General features: G+C 39.0%; 2 protein-coding genes across 2 annotated transcripts in view; both read left to right on the top strand.

Annotated features, from left to right (window-relative positions):
- The window catches only part of LOC141358849 (uncharacterized), a 365540-nt gene that overhangs the window by 227651 nt on the left and 117104 nt on the right, over positions 1 to 20785 (top strand). The window lies entirely within an intron of this gene.
- LOC141358761 (uncharacterized) overlaps positions 1 to 20785 on the top strand; it is a 145340-nt gene that overhangs the window by 93490 nt on the left and 31065 nt on the right. Inside the window, exons 8-10 of the mRNA XM_073860329.1 lie at positions 1075 to 1102; positions 1191 to 1421; positions 1765 to 1937. Of these exons, the coding sequence (XP_073716430.1) occupies positions 1075 to 1102; positions 1191 to 1421; positions 1765 to 1937 (432 nt within the window). The remainder of the gene's footprint in view (positions 1 to 1074; positions 1103 to 1190; positions 1422 to 1764; positions 1938 to 20785) is intronic.

Raw genomic sequence — 20785 nt, 5'->3', positions numbered from 1 at the left:
ATACCTTATAAGATAGCGGGGAAAGAAAATTCAAAACGGTCTACATACTAGCTTTGGTGATATTAGAACAGGTTTAAGTGAAGACAGCGGAATATGAGAGATAAATGTGGCATGAGGACTTGAGCCGCTAGGAGAGGCAACCTCACGCCAGGAAGCACCTAAAGTTAACGGCCTAGGATAAAGAATAATACAGGTGAGGAAAAGTTAATGACGGATCGAGATGCTGGTAGATATAACAGAAATATTTGTTGGAATAGAAGCAGGGGTGGCTGTTATGCGGACGAGGGATGAGGGACGTTCTAAGACGCGGCCCAGACCTGCCGAGCACCTGCCACCGGTGATGAGATGCAAAAAGAAAAAACGGTACTCGCGGAGTAGGGAAGAAGCTGCAGGACATGAGTTTTGGGCCCAGCGGCCTTGCATGCTCGATGAGCACGAGAGAGGCCCAATAGGAAAAGGTTATTAGACCGAAAGGAGACATTAAGTCTCATAACTAAGCATTAAACCTGCGTGAAATATAAAGTATTAGTTGCTCGTTTTAACGTTTTTATAAGTCCTTCTTCAGTGATTCGGCTCGATGGGCCTGAGTGGAAACCAAGGTGGAAAATAAAGTATGTCGCGCCGGTGGGGGCAAGAGTAGGATTCGCAAGTAGTGGGAGGCAGGAGTGGTTTGTCGTCGGACAGCGCTCAAAATCAGACGCAACGACACATGGGCGGGGCCAAATGCTGCAAAAAACTGTCACGGGACAGAGGTGAGGGATGGCTATTTAAAGGCACCTCTTCGCACTGATTGGTTGGATTACATGACCATGCTCCTCCCGAACATAAATAAGCTTCCTTTAAAACTGCAGGTTTTGTTTACTTGTGTTATCTTTAATTCATATTTTTTGATGATCTGAAGCTTTAAAGTGTGACAAATATGCCAAAAAATCTGAAAGGGGCCAATACTTCTTCACACGACTGTATATATTAACCAATTGGATCTTATTGTGAAGTGTTACCTTAACACATGTTTTTTTTTTGTCCTATTCTTTCAAATTAATTTTAACCACTATGTCTATATTTTCTGTACAGAGAAAGAACTCTAAAGCTTCAAGTGTTGGTAGGATAAAATCACCAACATTTTATCATTAAATATGTCGTTTGTAATGCAACATTTAATTTATAACATCATTTGTTTTGTTTTACAGATTCACAGTCCAGTTCTTCAATTGGAAATCATTATGTTAAATTATTCGTTAAAGGAGACCAACAAAACATTTACTTGCATCGTTACTTTTTACCTGCATTATCTGAGCTGGGACAGATTTCAAGACTAAGTATGGTTTCTACAGAGCAGGAGTGTGATGTCATTCTGCACATCTATCCTGATTCTTTTAAATCTGACTGTGTTGCTCCCTTAAAGGAGTGTGACAAGACAGGTGAGCAAAAACAAGTTTTTTTATTACATTACTGTCAGTAATGTAATAAAACCAAAATAATTGCTTGTTTGTTGCTTTGATGTATATTGAATAACAAATAAATAACATTTTAAGCCAGTACAAAAAGAAGCATACGTGCAAAAAAACTTATCCATACTGTACATATACAGTATCTAAGTGTTCATTTGTTTTGTCTTATACAAGCCTAAATTCTTGCTCTGTCTTTCTCTGTTGTCACACAAGATAAACAAGTTTTCATTGACATTTAAGTTTCTTTACTTCCCAAATGTTTGTTTGCCTGAACACTTGTCCATTATTCTAATGAGAATGTGTTTCTCTTCAGAGAAGCTTCTTGTTCTTGCTTTGCTCCATCCCACACGTGATACAAACTTTGTATCAGACAGCAGTTTTGGAAACCGGCCAAATACTATTCTGGTGAACTTTGCTATCTCTGAGGGTGACGAATTAATTTGCAACCCAGACCTTCCAGTCGTCTTAGAATGGCTCAGCACTAAGGTGAATACATTTTTCTGTAGAATTATATCTTGATTAATGTATATATGAAGAGTTTCGTTGCAAAGCGAGATAAATCCATTTTTTTACATTTTTGTCAAAACATGTTTATTATTATGTTATCATGTTATTATTTTGTTTTATTGTGCTACTTAGCTGTATTTTTTAAGTTATAAAGGTTTAAATCAAAACAAACCAACTGCATTTGCATTGAAATGAATTGGAATGCAGAACCAAAAAACGCGATTTCTGAACAATTAACAAAACGGTCTTTATCTGGTTTTGCAACGAAACTCTTCATATAAAAGTAAGATTGAATCGTTGGTAGGGGAATGTAATGGAATACAGTTAAGACCAATAGATCGGTAATGATAAATGAAGACCACAAGTCCGAGATGCAATTAAAGGCGCTCTAAGCGAATCTGTGTAACGTCAATTTATGTTGATGTTTGAACTGTTTTCAAACAAACTGAGCGTAGCTAACTCCTCCCCCTGCCTTCCGTGCTTTCATGAACGCGCCCAACCCCCACCCCCAAATTCTTCTTGTCGTTTATTTGCTCGAACACTTTGTTATGGTTTCTGGTGGTAGCTTTGGGCACTTTGTTTTTATTGCAGTTTGTGGGGCCTGGGCTGTCTACAGAGATTGTGTTTTTTACAGTTTGATCAGCGGACAATCAGCAAGCAGATAGTGAGGAGATGTTTGCTGTATGTAACAAAAAATGTTTTATGGTCTAAAACGCGTGAATTCGCTTAGAGCACCTTTAATCCCCCTTTTTCCTGACTTCTGCATGGGTGGCGCCATTATGGCAAGGGACTTCTTACATGTTTTGCACTTCTGTTTCCTATTTGTTTTCAGTTAGATTAAGGTACTTATGATTTAGAATAATGGAGACTCAGGAACAATGTATGCTATTTAAGTCTGACACAACAGTCGTCATACCACTGGTCACTATATTCTTCTGTTTAAAAACACATTACTTTATTATTTACTTTATTGTTACTTATTGCAGTGGTTATCAGTCCTCTTCCTGGGGGTGGGGGGGTAGGCAAGAATTTTTATGCCTGTGCAAAGCAATGAGATTAAGTGCAAATCTGTGGGACTGAACAGAATTGAGAACCACTTATTGTACAGTACATCATATTAACACATGCAATATATTTTTCAATACTAAATGATTTTATTTTATCTGAAATTATTAAAAAAATAGTAATTTCAGTTGTATTAACTGAAATTATGTACACACACAACAGTTCAGAACAGATTTTTGATACGCTGTTGTCATGGCAATGCGTCAAAGTGTACAGGGAACTACACTGCGACCATTTTGGTCGCATATGCGACCATTTGAAATGCCATTGGGACCCTAATGTTTAATGGGTCACAAATGTATCACTGATTATTGTTGTACCTACTTTATGTTTTAGGCAATATGCTATGATTTACTGTGAGCATTTATTAAAACAGAAATGTGTATTTTAAGAATACGTTTTATAACGTGCTCTGAGCCTTCAACGTGGTGAGCGTTCGCGTGCTTTCTGTTTCTCAATGAATTGGGTCGGTGCAACTCGAAGCAAGTGTCACATTGTATCCTTTCATATGTCTGAACTTGAGCAGAGTTTTACCATTAGAGGTCTTCACGGAATACACAAGACCCGTGCGGTTCTGGGTTTATATTTTAAATGGTCAGTTGTGTCGGGGTCGGTCCTAGTTTAATTACTTCGGGTCCCAAGTCTGGTTACTATTTTGTGTAAAACCCGAGTCAATCGGAGAACGGCCGCGAGCGCTACCGCGCTAAAGCTCGAGAGCAGTTTCAGCGTGCCTCCGGTTTCTATGGCGATCACAACTGGCTCTGTTGCGACCACGCGCTGTATTTTCTTTCTCCCATTTTTTATAATCTTATATTAATAAACCATATATTTTCATAAAAGTTTGCACAGATATGGTAGAAAAAAGCAATTGCTAATGTCAAGCATTGCAATGAACGAGCAAAGCTCAAGCTGACTCAGAATATAAAAACGCAAAGCTGTAATGTAAAGTCACTCGTCACCGACAGCAAGTATACTTTTAAATCTGAAATAATGAGTGGATTAAGTTTTTTAATCAGCAAGAGAGAAATGGAAAGTTCACCACTTTTACTGCTTCTGCTCTATCTAATTAGGGCCCGAGCACAGAGGAGCAGGAAGGTGCGAAGCCCTATTGGTTTTGCTCGAATTTTTTTTTTTTAACACTTTTGGGCATTTTGGGTGCCTTAACATACTCAAAACTCTTGAAATTGGGCACAGACGTCAGAGTCGTCCGTCGTTGCGAACGGGCAAAGGCTGGAACACGGGCGTGGCACGGGGGCTCTGTAGCGCCCCCTGTAATGCAAAAAAAACATTGATGCACAGATCGTGCAAACATGTACGCACGTGTATGATGAAGTTGGTAGGCATATAGATCTCATCGACCCAAACAACTTTCACACTCTAACCTATTAGCTCCGCCCAACAGGAAGTCGGCCATTTTAGATTATTTAAAAAATGCCTGCGGTGAACTTTTAAATACTCCTCCTAGGGAATTCATACGATTGACACCAAACGTGGTGATCATGATGCCGAGACATTGGACTTGCTAAATTGCGAAGGGATTTTTGATATCTCGAACGGTGTTGCCATGGCGAGGTGACACATTCATGGAGAATTCAGAGAAACAGGAAGTGTCTAATATCTAAAGCAAAAAATGTCTTATTGGGATGATACGCAGTGTGTATGTTTGGCCAAGGATTCCGATCGCATCGATGTGCCTATTGTGAGTCTTGGGTATAGCGCCACCAACAGGCACCAGGAAGTGTGGCAGTCACAAAAGGTGGATTTTTTGACAGTTCCATGCGATGTTCTTTTAAATACTCCTCCTAGGATTTTCATGGGATTGACACCAAAAGTGGTCAACATGATGCTGAGGCAATGTAGATGATAAATTGCGAAGGGATTTTTGATATCTCGAATGCTGCTCCCATGGCAACATGTCAAACTTTACTTTCATTTTCAGGCATATTTAAGCACTTGGCATGCACTTTGGGTGCCTTAACATGCTCGAAAACACCGGGAATTTGGCACAGACCTCAAAGTCGTCGGCCATTAGGACCAGGCAAACGCTGGAACACGGGCGTGGCAGTAGGGCTCTGTAGGGCCCCCTGTAATGCAAAAAAAAAAATGTGTTGCACAAATCGGGCAAACATGTACGCACATGTACGAGAGTTGGTACGTATATAGATCCCATCGACCCGAACAACTTTCACAATCAAACCTATTAGCTCCGCCTAACAGGAAGTCTGCCATTTTGGATGGTTTCAAAAATGCATACGGTGAACTTTTAAATACTCCTCCTAGGGAATTCATACGATTGACACCAAACATGGTGATCATGATGCCGAGACATTGGACTTGCTAAATTGCGAAGGGATTTTTGATATCTCGAACGGTGTTGCCATGGCGAGGTGACAAATTCATGGCGAATTCAGAGAAACAGGAAGTGTCTAATATCTAAAGCAAAAAATGTCTTATTGGGATGATACGCAGTGTGTATGTTTGGCCAAGGATTCCGATCGCATCGATGTGCCTATTGTGAGTCTTGGGTATAGCGCCACCAACAGGCACCAGGAAGTGTGGCAGTCACAAAAGGTGGATTTTTTGACAGTTCCATGCGATGTTCTTTTAAATACTCCTCCTAGGATTTTCATGGGATTGACACCAAAATTGGTCAACATGATGCTGAGACATTGTAGATGCTAAATTGCGAAGGAATTTTTGACATCTCGAATGCTGTTGCCATGGCAACGCTTCAAACTTTACTTTAATTTCAGGCAAATTTAAGGCTCTTGGCGTGCTTAAATTAACTTTACATTTGGCACACACATGAGAGTTGTCGGCTGTTAAGTGTTGATTAAAAAGGTCAGATAAAGGCATGTCTATTAAGTGGCTCACTAGCGCCCCCGTTTGTCTAAAATGTGGGGTTTCTTTTACCTACAGTCTTCAAATTGGTCAGTAGCAACATTAAATCGTCCACTGATATTTACCCACTTGATGCACTTGCCCACTTTGCGTCGTTTTCTCGGAGGCACCGTGTAGCTGTAAAAAAACGTGCGAGGGCCCGCCATGGCTGCTTGCAGCTATATTAGAAATTATAGCCATTATAACATCAGTCACATTTATAATCTATAGACCTGCACTGTCTATTAATATAGGTATACATAGGATTGTATTGAGTTTAATTATAAAGAGGTCATTAATTGCTACATATATCAGTGCAAAAACAGTAGTGTTTTTGTGGTGCTTTGAGAAACAGTGTCAGCTTTGTTCAAAGAAAGTTTGAGGTGGTTAGATTAACAAACTATAATGTGAAATTAATATTAATGTTCAATAATTCAAAGTATTGTGTTGTGTCACACATTATTAGTTCTTTGTCACATGTATAGTAAACCATTTTTTGTCTGTGGGTAATGATTGCCCTTTTCACGGCTACCACCGCAAGTAAATTTCAGATCTGTGGTTAACACTGCAACGTTAAAAAAACAAGGTGGCATGTGGTTTAAAAGATGGCAAGTAAAATTAAAAGCACATCTGTATGCAATACAGTGTCATTATCAGGGCCGGCCCTTGCCAATTTGCTGCCCTAGGCAAGATTTTACCTGGTGCCCTTTAGAATCACAATTGTGTTCCAATCATTTTGTTCATAAACTTACACAGAAATAAAATGCACAGCTTTGTCTAGTTTTTCTTAATTTTGAAAATATTTTGGAAACACACACAAACACACACGCACACATACACACAATACCCTGTCACTCAGGCATTTGATCTTGACATTGTCACTGAAGCGGCAGTTTAAAATATAAACTCAGAATTCAGCGAATGTCAAGAACAAGAAAACGAAAACATAAATCAGACCGAGACGCGGGATTTAAATTACGTTACACGGACCATGTTTAAATTTCAATGTTTCTGCAAAGAAATACCAACTTTATCTGGTATTAATAATTGGAGTGCTGGCTGCTCCCCGCGGTGCTGAAGACGCGTGATGGCACTATGCACAGATATTTACGTGCAATCTATTGGAAAGCGGAGGAGTCATTCGTTGGATTAGTAAAATAACGAAATTATAGCTTTTAAATGGAAGAAAAACGTTTTTTTTTGTGAAGAGATTTTTTTTAAGTTTATAAGTGCACAACTCTTCTCAAGGGGAAGAAAGCTATACTTTCCCCTTTCGTGCAACCTATCGGAAACGCAGATGAGTTTGGTTAGTAAAATAATAATTTTATTATAGATTATATTATAAATTATTATAGATTATTATTATAAATTATAGATTTAAGTACAAAATAATATTTATATAAAGAGAAATATTGAAATTAAAAACTGCAAATCTCTTCTTTAGTGGAAGTAATAAAGTAAAATAACGAATAATAATTATATAATAACGAATAATAGTTTCCAATAGGTTGCACGTAAATATCTGTGCATGTGCCACCAGTACTCTGTCTGAGCGCGTCGTCAGCACCGCGGCCAGCACTCCAATGCGCAGCTTATTAATACCAAACAAAGTGAACAAGTTGGTATTTCTGTGTAGAAACATTGAAATTTAAACATGGTCTGTGTAAAATTATGTAAATTCCGCGTCTCTGTCTGATTGTTGTTTCCGTTCTGATCTTGTTCTTGACGTTCGCTGAATTCTGGGTTTATATTTTAAACTGCCGCTTCAGTGCAGTATAACCACATAGCTATTTAACAAGCACGATCTTCCGAGATTATATGCTACTAATAATTCATTAATAACTGCTGTTTTCTTGTGCAAAATTAAATATTTATAGTTAAATGTTTATATACATATATTAAAAAAATAATAATTTGGGCGCACGGACGCCCCAAGGGGTCGGCGGCGCCCTTAGCATTTGCCTATTCCGCCTATGCCCAGGGCCGGCCCTGGTCATTATTGTTCGTTATTATCCATATTATAATATAACTAATTTGTGCGACCAAATCATGTTTTGCGCCAGTAACTGAGAAAGTTAGCAGCGCAAGTGCCACCAGTGAAAAAGGTTTGTGTAGTTCCCTGGTGTAATTTAATTAAATCATATTTAAGGCTCTTGGCATGCTTAGATTTACTTAAAATTTAAACGGTGCTGCCATAGCGAGGCGAGAAAGTTATGGCGAAATCAGGGAAACAGGAAGTCTCTAATATCTAAGGCAAATATCCTTGGTCGAACATACACACTGCGGGCTCTATCTTACACCCGGCCCAATGCAGCGCAATGCGCGACGCAAGTGTCTTTCGCTAGTTTCCACCCTAATTTTCACGTTTAGCGCCGCGTTGTTTAAATAGCAAATGCATTTGCGCCCCCTTTTGCGCCCATGGGCGTTCTGGTCTGAAAATGAGGTGTGTTCAGGCGCATTGTTGGCGCGTTGCTATTTTGAGGCAACTAAAATAGACTACGCCATTGACCAACAAAAACCTGGTCTAAAGTCTAAAGTCAATGGCGCAATGTGTTTTATGTTATTTAAAGAGCGCATTAGTAAAATGCGCCTATAAACGGGAGGACAATGCGGGTTTGCTTATTACAAAGTACATGAATGCGCAGCAGCACAAAAATGCTTTTAAATATGAAAGATTAAAGGATTGAATGTAAAAGATTATTATTGAGTCTCTTGGACATAAATGAGGACTAATTATGAGACGTTAGAAGGCACAAAGAGCTGCTTCACCTGCAGCCTGGTAAGTAAATAAATGCTTTGCTTTGAACAAATGCGTCTGTTTTTAAATGTTTTTTTAATGCTACCTTACGGATTTATTGTATATGATGTACCTGTGGATATGGTGAGATGAGAAACATTTTTAAGTAATGCTTAAAAAACTCTTTGCTTAAAAAACTCTTTGCTTAAAAAACTCTTTGCTAAAAAAACGCTGTCCAAAGTGCTGAAACGTGAGGAGAGCCGTTTGTAAATTCTTTATCTCCTGTTTGTTACAAATAAAGTATTTTTAGAGTACAAACCTTATCTTACATACTTGTAAATTATGTTTTGATGATATTGGATAGCCATACACTCAAAGCAACCACAAGCCTGCTTTCCACCTCCATGACCAAAAGAAAACGGGTTTTAAAGGTTTTAATAAAAAAATAACAATTTCAATACAAGTGAAAAACAACACAATTATTTAACATTAATCTTAAACTGGGGATCTTCTTCCTCCGCTTAGTTTTTCAGTTTACAAAGTCCGTCATCTAAATAGGGATTAGACATAGCGCCAGCGCAACTTGCTTTTATAGGGAATGAGAGCTGTGACTCTCATTGGTTTACTGCACGTTACGCCCAAAATACTCCCATTACAATAGGACCAACCCTTTTCAACCATGCGCTCGGCGCAAAAAACATTTTTCCCGTCGTTAAATTAGCAAAAGTGGATTCGGACACGCCCATTTACACGTTGCGCTGTGCGCTTTAGACAATGCGCTTAGATTGTTAAAATAGGGCCCTGTGTGTCATCACAATAAGACATTTTTTTGCCTTTAATATTAGACACTTCCCACATTTTAAACAAACAGGGGCGCTAGTGAGCCACTAAAGAGACACGCCTTTGTCTGACCTTTTTGTCAACACTTAACAGCCGACAACTGTGATGTGTGTGCCAAAATTAAAGTTAATCTAAGCACGCCAAGAGCCTTAAATATGTCTGAAATAAAAGTAAACTTTGACGCGATGCTAAAATTCGCAATTTAGCAAGTCAAATGTCTCACTTTCATGTTGACAAAGTCTGGGGTCAATCACATTTATCCCCTAGGAGGAGTATTTAAAAGTTTACCGCATGCGACTGTCAAAATATTCACACTTCCTGGCGTCTGTTGGTGGCGCAATGCCCGGGACTCACAATAGGCACATTGATGCGATCGGAATCTTTGGCCGAACAAACATCCCACGTGTCTTTACAATAAGACATTTTTCCCTTAGATATAAGACGCTTCCTGTTTCTCTGATCTTCAATATCTTGACATCATGTTCACCATGTTTGGTGTCAACTGCATGAATTCCAGAGGAGGAGTATTTAAAAATTCAGGGTATTCAAATAAAAAAGAAAACAATGCATGGTGGGCAAGTTCATCAAGTAAATATTTGGGTACTGTAGGTATAAGAAACCACACATTTTAGACAAACGGGGCGCTAGTGAGCCACTTAAGAGACACACCTTTGTCTGACCTTTTTGTCCACACTTAGCAGCCGACGGCTGTGATATGTGTGCCGGATTTTAAGTTAATCTAAGCACGCCAGGAGCCTTGAATGTGTCTGAAAATTGAAGTAAAGATTTGACACATTGTCATGGCAACAGCGTTCGAGATATCAAAAATCTGTTCACAATTTAGCATCGCCAATGTCTCTGCATCATGTTGGCCAAGACTGGTCTCAATCGCATATATCCTCTAGGAGGAGTATTTAAAAGTTTACAGCAAACAATCACTGGCACCTGCTGGTGCCATGACTATTTTATGTTGTTACTGACCATTTGGGGACTGTAGGTAAAAGAAACCCCACATTTTAGACAAACGGGGGCCACACTTAAAATAATAGTCTACCCTTTTGCCATATTAAACTATGTTATTGCCTCAACCTGGACGAATTTGTGCATACCTGTCTTTTTTCGGTGCGTGCGCTGTGCAGCGCGTTGTGAATGTGTTGGCATTTAGTAGGGGTGTGCATTGGCACTCCCCTCACAATTCAATTCAATTACGATTCACCAGGTAACGATTCAATTCAATTCGATTCTACGATGCATTGCGATGCATCAGAATTCTACTGTACACAACAAGGCAAATTTTTAATTAGTCAAGTAGTAAAGTAAAGTGCAACTATTCTCAACAAAAACAGAAGCTTAGCAGCTTTAAGACAATGACAATTATATACCTGAGATGAGAATTTTACACACAACGTAAGTCTTGTCTAGTTTCCCATTAACTTCATAGAATCCGAAATGTGCCCATATGTCCACTTTCCATGGGAAAGGATGCGTTTTTATTTACCCGTCTATCACGGTCATCTCTCTCCGCCTCAGCCATCTTGATTGTTGTTGTTATGCCCCCGGAAGTAATTGAAACTTCACAACTTTATTGTCCACTCGAGGCCAGAAAATAAACAGTGACATAATCGATTACGGCACTTTGCTGCATCGATGCTAAATCGTGAATGCGCGCATTGCGATGCATTGCCGAATCGATTATTGTTTAAACCCCTAGCATTTAGCCTAGCCCCATTCATTCCTATGGTACCAAAAAAAAAATTTATTTTGTGGCACCATACTTACTGGTATAACTCCTCATGTAACAGTCTTTAAATAGGAAACACACGGAAGTGTTTGGTGGCTTCCCTGTTTGGTAACATAGGAATGAATGGGTCTAGGCTAAATGCTAACACATTCACGACGCGCTGTACAGTGCACGCATTGAAAAAAGATAGATATGTTTTAATTTGTCTAAGTTGAGGTAACATGATGTTGAGACATTGCTCTTGATAAATTGCGAAGGGATTTTTGATATCTCGAACGGTGTTGCCATGGCGAGGCGACAAATTTATGGCAAAATCAGAGAAACAGGAAGTGTCTAATATCTAAGGCAAAAAATGTCTTATTGGGATGCCATGTTGGGTGTTGGTTCGTCTGAGGATTCCGATCGCATCAATGTGCCTATTGTGACTACCGGGTATAGCGCCACCACCAGCCGCCAGGAAGTGTCTCAGTCACAAAGGTGGATTTTCTTTTGCGATGTTCTTTAAGATCTTTTAAATACTCCTCCTGAAATATTCATGCGATTGACACCAAAAGTGGTCAACATGATGCCGAGACATCGTATATGATAAACAGGGGTGCCGTAAGGGGAGGGAGTTAGGATGATTCTAAGGGCCCATGAACTTTTAAGGGCCCCAGCCAAGGACTGTGACACAAGAGACCAAGGTGTGTGTATTTATTGCTATTTGCTATGATATCTGCATATGTGCACTTTCTTACTATAAATGCAGTTTACACAATGTGACGCTAGAGCAATACAGTTTTCTTTCAACTGTAAAGTCTTCGCTCGTTCACCCCAGTTCACACCCAAAAAAACACAAGGTGATTTATGTTCCCTGTTTTGTGTTATGATTCTAATGCGAAGTCAGCACTTATAAGCCGTTTTAATCAACATAGCCTGTATAAGGTAATTAACATAAACTAGAAATGCGATCGGTTACACACTCCAATGTTTTGTAACACAATATGCCAAAGAAGGATTTTTATGCAGTCGATAGTAGAGTTGATTGTGATAAAACAGAAATGCAACGAAGGCTAAACTAGTCCAGTTATGTATATTAAAGCTTCCCACCTTGCAACAGCTTTAAGAAATCAATGGAAATCTATGTTGTATAATCTGCTATAGTTGTCATTTATTTCATTTCAAGTCCCGTTGATTAAAAAACAGTCTGAAGAATCATTTACGTTAAGAGCAGGGGCGTCATGCACCATTTTTTTTTAAGGGGGCACAGTGTGCACAGTTCACAGAAAAATGTGCATACACAGACATCAAACGAAATATTATAGAGCTTTCAGTCTTTTCCTTAGCACTTACATTTCTAACAATCTGAGCGCCTTCATGCAAAAACCTCCAAAATAAAAGTGTTGACTAACTTTCATATCAAATAATATTCAATCGGAATCAGGGGTGTCAGTTTCTGTTGAAAAGTGGTGGGGACAAAAGATTAGATAACGGGGAAAAATATTGAATAACGGCACATTAAAAATGGGCATAGCATAGGCCAGTCAAAAACACAAAAATACTCAAAACCCTTAACAATGTCGACTGCACATGTAACAATGTCAATGTCAATGTCAATTTATTTATAAAGCACAATTAAACACAACTGTCGTTGACCAATGTGCTGTACAGAACAAATAAAGGACGACATAGTATCACAGTTAAGAACAGATAAAAACATTTACAAGAAATTGAAGTCATAAAACATACGCAGAAACCACATAAAACATTACTAAGACAATGAGGTCACTAATCATGTAGCCTACGCCAACTCAAATAAATAGGTTTTTAACTTGGATTTAAAAATAGGAAGTGTGGGGGCAGTTCTGATCACAGTGGGCAAGCTGTTCCAGAGTCTAGGTTTAGTTTAGTCTAGGTTTGCCGCTATAGAGAAAGCATGATCTCCTCTAGTCTTTAGCCTTGACCTAGGAACCACTAAGAGCCTCTCGTTGGCCGATCTGAGGGCTCTCGTTGGTTGATGGACTGTCACTAGCTCAGAGAGATATGGTGGTGCTATTCCATTTAAAGACTTAAAAACTAGCAGCAATGTTTTAAAATGGATCCTATAGTGCACAGGTAACCAATGGAGTGACTGAAGGACAGGGGTTATATGTTCCCGTTTCCGAACTCCTGTCAGAGCCCTTGCAGCGGCATTCTGAACCATTTGAAGGCGGTTGATGGAAGACTGACTAATCCCCAAATATAATGAATTGCAGTAATCAAGCCTCGTAGTGATAAAACAATGTATCACTCTTTCAAAATTTGTAAAAGTAAGAAAGGGCTTCATTTTCATCACGGTTCGCAACTGATAAAAGCTGGACTTCACAACCTGGTTCACCTGTCTGTCCAGCTTTAGTGCACTGTCCAACATCACGCCCAGGTTTTTCACCCTAGGCTTAACATACTGTGTGAGAGCATCAAGATTTACATTACTTGCACCATGTACATCAGAAGGGGTAAACACTATGACCCCAGTTTTACTTTATTCAAACTTAAAAAATTCCGAGACATCCAAGCCTTAACATCTTGATCTACTGTGTCGAAGGCAGCACTTAGGTCTAAGAGTATCAATACTACTGGATCACCAGTCAGTGGCTAGGAAGATGTCATTTAACACTTTTAAAAGAGCTGTTTCAGTAGAGTGGAATTTCCTGAAGCCTGACTGAAATACATCACCAATATTGTATTCTCCCAGGAAGCTTTGGAGCTGCTCCAGTACTACTTAAAAATGGGAGGTTCGAAATAGGCCTGAAATTTGATAGGTCGGAGGAGTCTAAGTTCGGCCTCTTAAGTCTAGATTGAATTGAGGCATGTTTCAGGAACTCAGGAACGACTCCTACCTCGAGACATTTGTTAATAAAATGTAAAATTATAGGGCCCATTGCACTTCTTTGAATAACCGTGCAGGAATTATATCCAAATGTGAACCTGTGGGTTTGAGCTTCTTAACAATGTTATTTAGATGAAGCATTGAAATGGGTGTGAACTTGCTAAGCACCCCTGTATATTTTATATCATCTGCAGGATCCTCAACCGCCAGTTTAATATTGTGTCTGATTCCTAAAATCTTATCTATGAAGAACTGACTGAACCGCTCACATGTAGCCATTGACTCTATCGGGTGGTTACATACAGCAGGATTTAAACAGAATTAATAATATTAAACAGTACTTTTGTTGTGATTGTTGTCTATAATAGTAGCAAAATAGTCTGATTTAGCCACTCTCACCGCCTTTTGATATGTAAAAAGGGATTCTTTAAGAATGTCATATGAGACTTGAAGTTTGTCCTTTTTCCATTTTCTCTCGGCCTTCCTACAGGCCTGTCTCAGTAATCGAGTGGTGTTGTTCATCCATGGGTCTGAGAGTGACTTATGATGTCTAATCCTCAGTGGCGCAACATCATCTAGAATTATATTGCAAACAGAATTAAAATTATAAAGCCATTCGTCTGGGCTAAGCTCCGGTGAAGAGAGGTCATAAGTATGAGAAAGATCCTCAAACACTGACGTGAATGTGACAGTGGTAGTGGCTGTGATCCTCCTTGTCACATAGTCCATAATAGGATGTTTCGTAGTACTCAGTGCTAAAGGCATATAAAAAGTTATGGGCTTATGGTCAGAGAAGTTGTAATCACAAATCTCAATGTCCCTCATTGTGATTCCATGCGACAGTATAAGATCAAGGGTATGTCCCTGTATGTGTGTAGGTTCTGTAACCTGCTGCACCAAGTCGAAAGCATCTGTTAGGTTGATGAAGTCTTTTGCAAATGAGTTTTGGGGGAAGCAAATGTGAATGTTAAAATCCCCAATAATTAAAAATTTGTCAAACTTCATGATAATACTGCCCACAAAGTCCGCAAAATCTGTAAGAAAATCTTTATGTGGCTTTGGCGGCATATAGACAACAGCAACAGCTAGCAGAGTGTCAGAATGTAGTACAAGCAGCTGGAGTTCAAAGCTGTTATATGTAGGTGCTTGTATAATTTGACACTGAAAGCAGTCTTTGAAGATAGTGACCAGCCCGCCACCCCCCTTCACAGTACAGGGAGCACTAAAATCTTTACAGCTGGGTGGTAACAATTCAGAAAAAGGAGTTAAATCTCCGTTCGATAGCCACGTTTCCGTGATAAATAAAAAATCCAACGTTTGTGAGGTAAAAATGTCTCTGATAATAAAAGTCTTGTTTACCACAGACCTCGCGTTGACCACAGCCATCTTTATCTGCGTTGTAACTTCGGTCTGCTGTGGTGCTTTACGTAGCGGCCGAAGGTGCTGTCTCACGACGCCACGACGACGACGGCGAGGTGAAAGGTATTGCGGCTGTTGATCTCCGGAGCTCGGTACAACGGGTATATTCCAGGCGTATGCATCCAAACTTGGGCGCCAAACGTAGGAGCGATGATACTCTCCTTCTATCGTTGGTTGTCCGCGTCTGAAAGTCCCTTCATTTCGCGTCCGGATCTGACGTTTGAGCGCAATGGCTATCCCGCCACGTATTCCTCGTCTTTTTCGGCGTCTATTCCCCGAAACATAGTATGGTGAGCGATGTAGCCATGCGGGTACGGCTGCCAAGAAGGGAGGAGGCGAGTGTCGCGATCCCTTCTGAATATGAGTTTGTGTCACTTCGGCGGAGATACGTAGATTTAAAAGCATTTGGCGGTCATACACTAGAAGTGACAAAGTAACTTGTGATAAAAACAACATAAACCATACAGACACAGACGCAAACAGACGGCATGCCACATACACCGGCGCCATCTTTCTGATAAATGAGGTAAACAGCAGGCCCTACAACACCAGCTCAACCGAGCAGTGCCAATACACTATACTGTAGAAAACAGCACGTTAAGTCAATGATTACAATGAAATTCATTACATATGTAAAAGAAAACACACCATAAACATTCAACGCAACATGTGTGACCCTGGACCGCAAAACCAGTCGTACACCACAAAAAATTATTTTCAAGAAAAAAAAATCTTAGTATTTTTGTCTTGTTTTGAGTAAAAATATCAAAAATTAAAGGAACAGTATGTAGTATTGTGGCCAAAACTGGTATTGCAATCACAAAACTTGTGGCTAAAACTGGTACTGCAATCACACAACTGGTGGCCAATACACAAAATAACAACATAAACATCAGTTGAGGGCTGCAACTCCTGGCCAGACCACTGTTGTCAGTGATATAAGTATTTGAAATGAAAATGATTTCTTAATGTCTGGTGACCAGAGGTGGAAGTAACGAATTACATTTACTCACGTTACTGTAATTGAGTAGTTTTTTTGTGAACTTTTACTTTTTTGAGTAGTTTTTAAAATCTGTACTTTTACTTTTACTTAAGTATGTTTTATTTAAAGTATTGTACTTCGCTACATTTTAAATAATATCCGTTACGGAGTAAATTTTTTTTTAAAAAAAGCAAGGCGATAAAGACGCGCAACGGATGATTGATGGGCGGGGAATACGCAAAAAGAATCATGGAGACGGACAAGACAGGCGCGCGCTAATGCAGACTCAGTTCAGTTCAAATCTTATGAAAGAAACCCCTGGTCATATTTAGGCGACCACTTTCCACTGACGCGAAGCGAGTGTTTCATTCCTATATGAAAGGTAGGATTCATGCTGTCGAGTACGAAATTGCAGACCGGGTTTTACCGCTCATTTGCACGACGAATGCACATTATCCTCCGCAGTCTAGCAGCTTCGCGTCAAGTCAAACACAACTTCAGAACGTCCTCGAGAATGCGCAGGTCATTAGACATTGCAGAGAGAGAGAGAGAGAGAGAGAGAATAAAGGTCTGACATAAGGTACCCAGGTCAGGGAAGCTAGAAGACAATAAACATGCCAAAAGTATGACATGGCACTCATCTCATTATATGCTCATTTAAAGGCGGAGTCCACGATGTTTGAAAGCCAATGTTGATATTTGAAATCACCCAAACAAACACGCCCCTACCCCAATAGAATCTGGACCTTCTGTTGATAGACCCGCCCCACACAAACGTAACCCGGCATTTGATTTGCTTTGATTGGCTATCAGTGTGTTTTGGTAGTCGGCCCGTCTCCTTTTCCAACGCGTTTTTCAAACATCGTGGACTCCGCCTTTAAACTAGATATATAGTTTAATAAAAAAATGTATGTTACCAGCAATACATCAATTACAACCTTACTATAGTGATTGTATTTACAAGCTGCTGACCACCTTCAAAAGTGCATAACTCACATGTAAAATCATTAAATAATTCCATAAATGTTTCATAGTTTAAAAAAGCTTTTTATTTTATTAACTTTTTGTTATTGCACTTTAATTGTAAAGATGTTCCTACAATTAAAAACAACTAGTTTGAGATTTATATTCCCTTGTCGTTTTTGAACTATACTAAAATCCTCCACATCTCCCCGCTGTAAAAAAGTAACTTTAAAATTATTTACTTTTTACCTTTATTTGAGTAGATTTTTAGACCAGTAACTTTACTTTTACTTAAGTAAAATATTATTTTTACTTACTTGAGTACAATATTTTAGTACTTTTTCCACCTCTGCTGGTGACATATCAGGGTCATTTTATGATTAATTGATATTAATTTCTTACATACTGTTCCTTTAAGATGCCTTTTCTTAATGAGCAAAACGACCCAAGAATAAACAAGCAAAAATATCTGCCAATGGGGTAAGCAAGAAATTTTTAAAATTTTTCTTAAACACTGAATTCAAGAAAAATTCAGGATTTTTTTTGGCTTGTTGTATGCTCAAAATCACATAAATTCGATATTTTTGGTCTAAAATCATTTTTGCAGTATAGGCCTACACCGCAAAAAATGACTTAGTTACTTAGTATTTTTGTCTTGTTTTTAGTAGATGTATCTAAAAATTCTTAAATCAAGATGTATTTTCTTGATGAGCAAAATGGCGTAAGAAAATAAGTCTAGTTAAAACAAGCAAAATTATCTGCCAATGGGGTGAGAACATTTAGCTTAAATTAAGTTTTTAAGAAAAAATAAATCTTTTTTTCATACCCCATTGGCAGATATTTTTGCTTGTTTTAATCACAAATTCACTTAAATTGTATATATTTTTTGTCTAAAAAACTAGACTTATTTTCTTAGGTCATTTTGCTCATCAAGAGAAAGCATCTTAATTTAAGAATTTTTATATATTTCTACTGATAACAAGACAAAAATACTAAGTAAGAAAGCCATATTTTGCAGTGTATGTCGCACAGGTATTCCTTGATTTTTCAGAACATTTTAACCAACTGCTTGCAAAAAGTGGTGGGGACAAAATCAGCCATTTCAAAAAGTGGTGGGGACATGTCCCCAGCGTCCCCGGTGTAAATGACACCTATGATCGGAATAATGACATATTGGCATCATATTTACATCTGAAATGGCATGTTTTGTTTATTTATGTTTTGTTTAATGACTTATTTAATATTGCACAACAACTGCATTATCCTATGAAATGAATGTAATTTTAAATCCAACAACGAAAATGACATAAGCTATAGCCATGTGATTGATTTTAATGTTCAATAATGATTTAAAAAAATATGTTTAGATTAAATTATTAGAGAAACGAATTTTTGCATTAAATTTGACCTCATATGTGAGCATGTGTGATTCCGCGACCCCGTGAACTCTGGCGAACTTGGCGTTGTACCAAGAAGATGAATCTAGAAATCTCTACTAATATAACGTCACATTTTAAACCATATTATCTACACAGAGGATGTTAACTGCCCATTACCTTACTGGGGTTTGGAAATGTTGTGAGCATGTCTTACATGGTTTAATTCCTCAGATAGCAAAATGCAGCAGCAACAACAGCAAAGCTTGTGACCGCGCTCAGACGCTGATGATGTCTGTGGCTGCGCTGACTGCACCGCCTGCAGCCAGAATAAAGTAATGTAACATGATCAAAACACTATCAAAACGGCAAAAAATCTCTGAAAAGTGACACAGATTAATATTGTGCATATTAAACAGATTAAAAGACAAGTAACAGATAAATGGACGCTTTTTTGATTTTGAGGTTGCATGCAAATCCATTTGGCTCAAAAAACCGAGGGGGCACATGCCCCCTCAGTTTGAATGGGCATGACGCTTCTGGTTGAGAGTATATCTGTTTTCTCAACTTCACGGTTTTAATGATCTGTCGTTATTTTTGCTTTACTGTAGGTGCTGGTGTGTGAAACCTGTTGTTCACCTTATAAATAGGGCTGGGCCGATACCACTTTTTCATGTCTGATACCGATGTCGATTAGCCTGGGTGCCAGCCCATCTTAGCCCCGCCCACAAGATTTTGTAAACGGGAAGATGGGGTTTCTGCGTTGAGGAGCTACTATTTTAGGACAAATGCTGGTCGAACCAATCAAATTGTCAGGGCGGGCTTTATACGATGATGGACAGATAATCAACAGTAATGTAATGAACCACGTCACCAAAGAGCGCGTGTGTTGAATGGCCGCTGTAGAGTTCAGATGTGTGGATTCTGACATTGAGTCTGTTCTAAAAGATATCGACAGAGCATTGATTTTAAAAGAGGAACAGAGAAACGCGAGCAGGGCATTTGTTGATGTTTTGGCCGTCCTTCCTATTCGGCAAAAGTTGGTCGCAACTGAAATGGCTAACGTTATCACGGCGATGCAACTCAGCGTGCACGACGAGATGGATATAATTAGCGGTCGTTGCCAGCTTCTTTTCCGAAGCCCGGAATCGTGGTTGCTGAATAAGTGGAGGGACATGCTAGGCTCCAATATTTTCAAGCATATGTAATGGGTATCGTCGTGGATGAAGTTAACCTAACGTACAAATGGTAAGAGATAGTCTTACTCTATGACTTAGTAAATACTTCATGTTGTGATATAAACGAAATGTTGTAAACATAATAGGTGTTGATGTACATTCGCTAACTCTGTATAATCACAATGTTAGTGTCATTGTAGCGAAATAACTAGCAGTTCGGTCAGGCTGCAAAGACGTAATTTCAACATACGTTACACACTCTGTTGCTCTGATTGGTCGTAGGTCTATCCAATTGAGTGCAGAGGCATTTTTCGGTTGAGACACGCCTCATAATTATAGCTCAATGGAGCGGTATCAGACTCAAATTCTGACTAGAATTGAGTATGGCAACGTCAGGCTAGATGTCGATACCACAACCTTGAGTATCTGTCGATACCGATCCAATATCATCGCTCTTTTAATCAATTAAGCTGCAAATAACAGATTTGTTAGCCCTGCAAAAAGCTTAATCAGAGCTACAGAACTCAAACGTTTTACTGTGCAACCAATGGCTATGCAAATTCAAGACTCAAGGACACATGGTGCAATACTGCTGCTTCATTTGTATTTAAATGTTTCAGACTAGTAGCAACATTTCTAGTTAGTCAGCAAAACAATTAATAATCAAAAATGAAATTTAAGGTGTAACTTAGAACAATTTAAAGTGCAACTTTGTGCAAATTCATGTTGCTTTAGCCCAAGTTGCCATGACAAGGTATGTTTGTATTGGATCGGATTGTTAGCCCCGGCTTATTCGAT

Source organism: Misgurnus anguillicaudatus, chromosome 22, assembly GCF_027580225.2.
Source record: "Misgurnus anguillicaudatus chromosome 22, ASM2758022v2, whole genome shotgun sequence".
Lineage (NCBI taxonomy): Eukaryota > Metazoa > Chordata > Actinopteri > Cypriniformes > Cobitidae > Misgurnus > Misgurnus anguillicaudatus.
The sequence above is the reverse complement of the archived record's forward strand: the minus strand, read 5'-3'. Positions and strand labels throughout refer to the sequence as shown.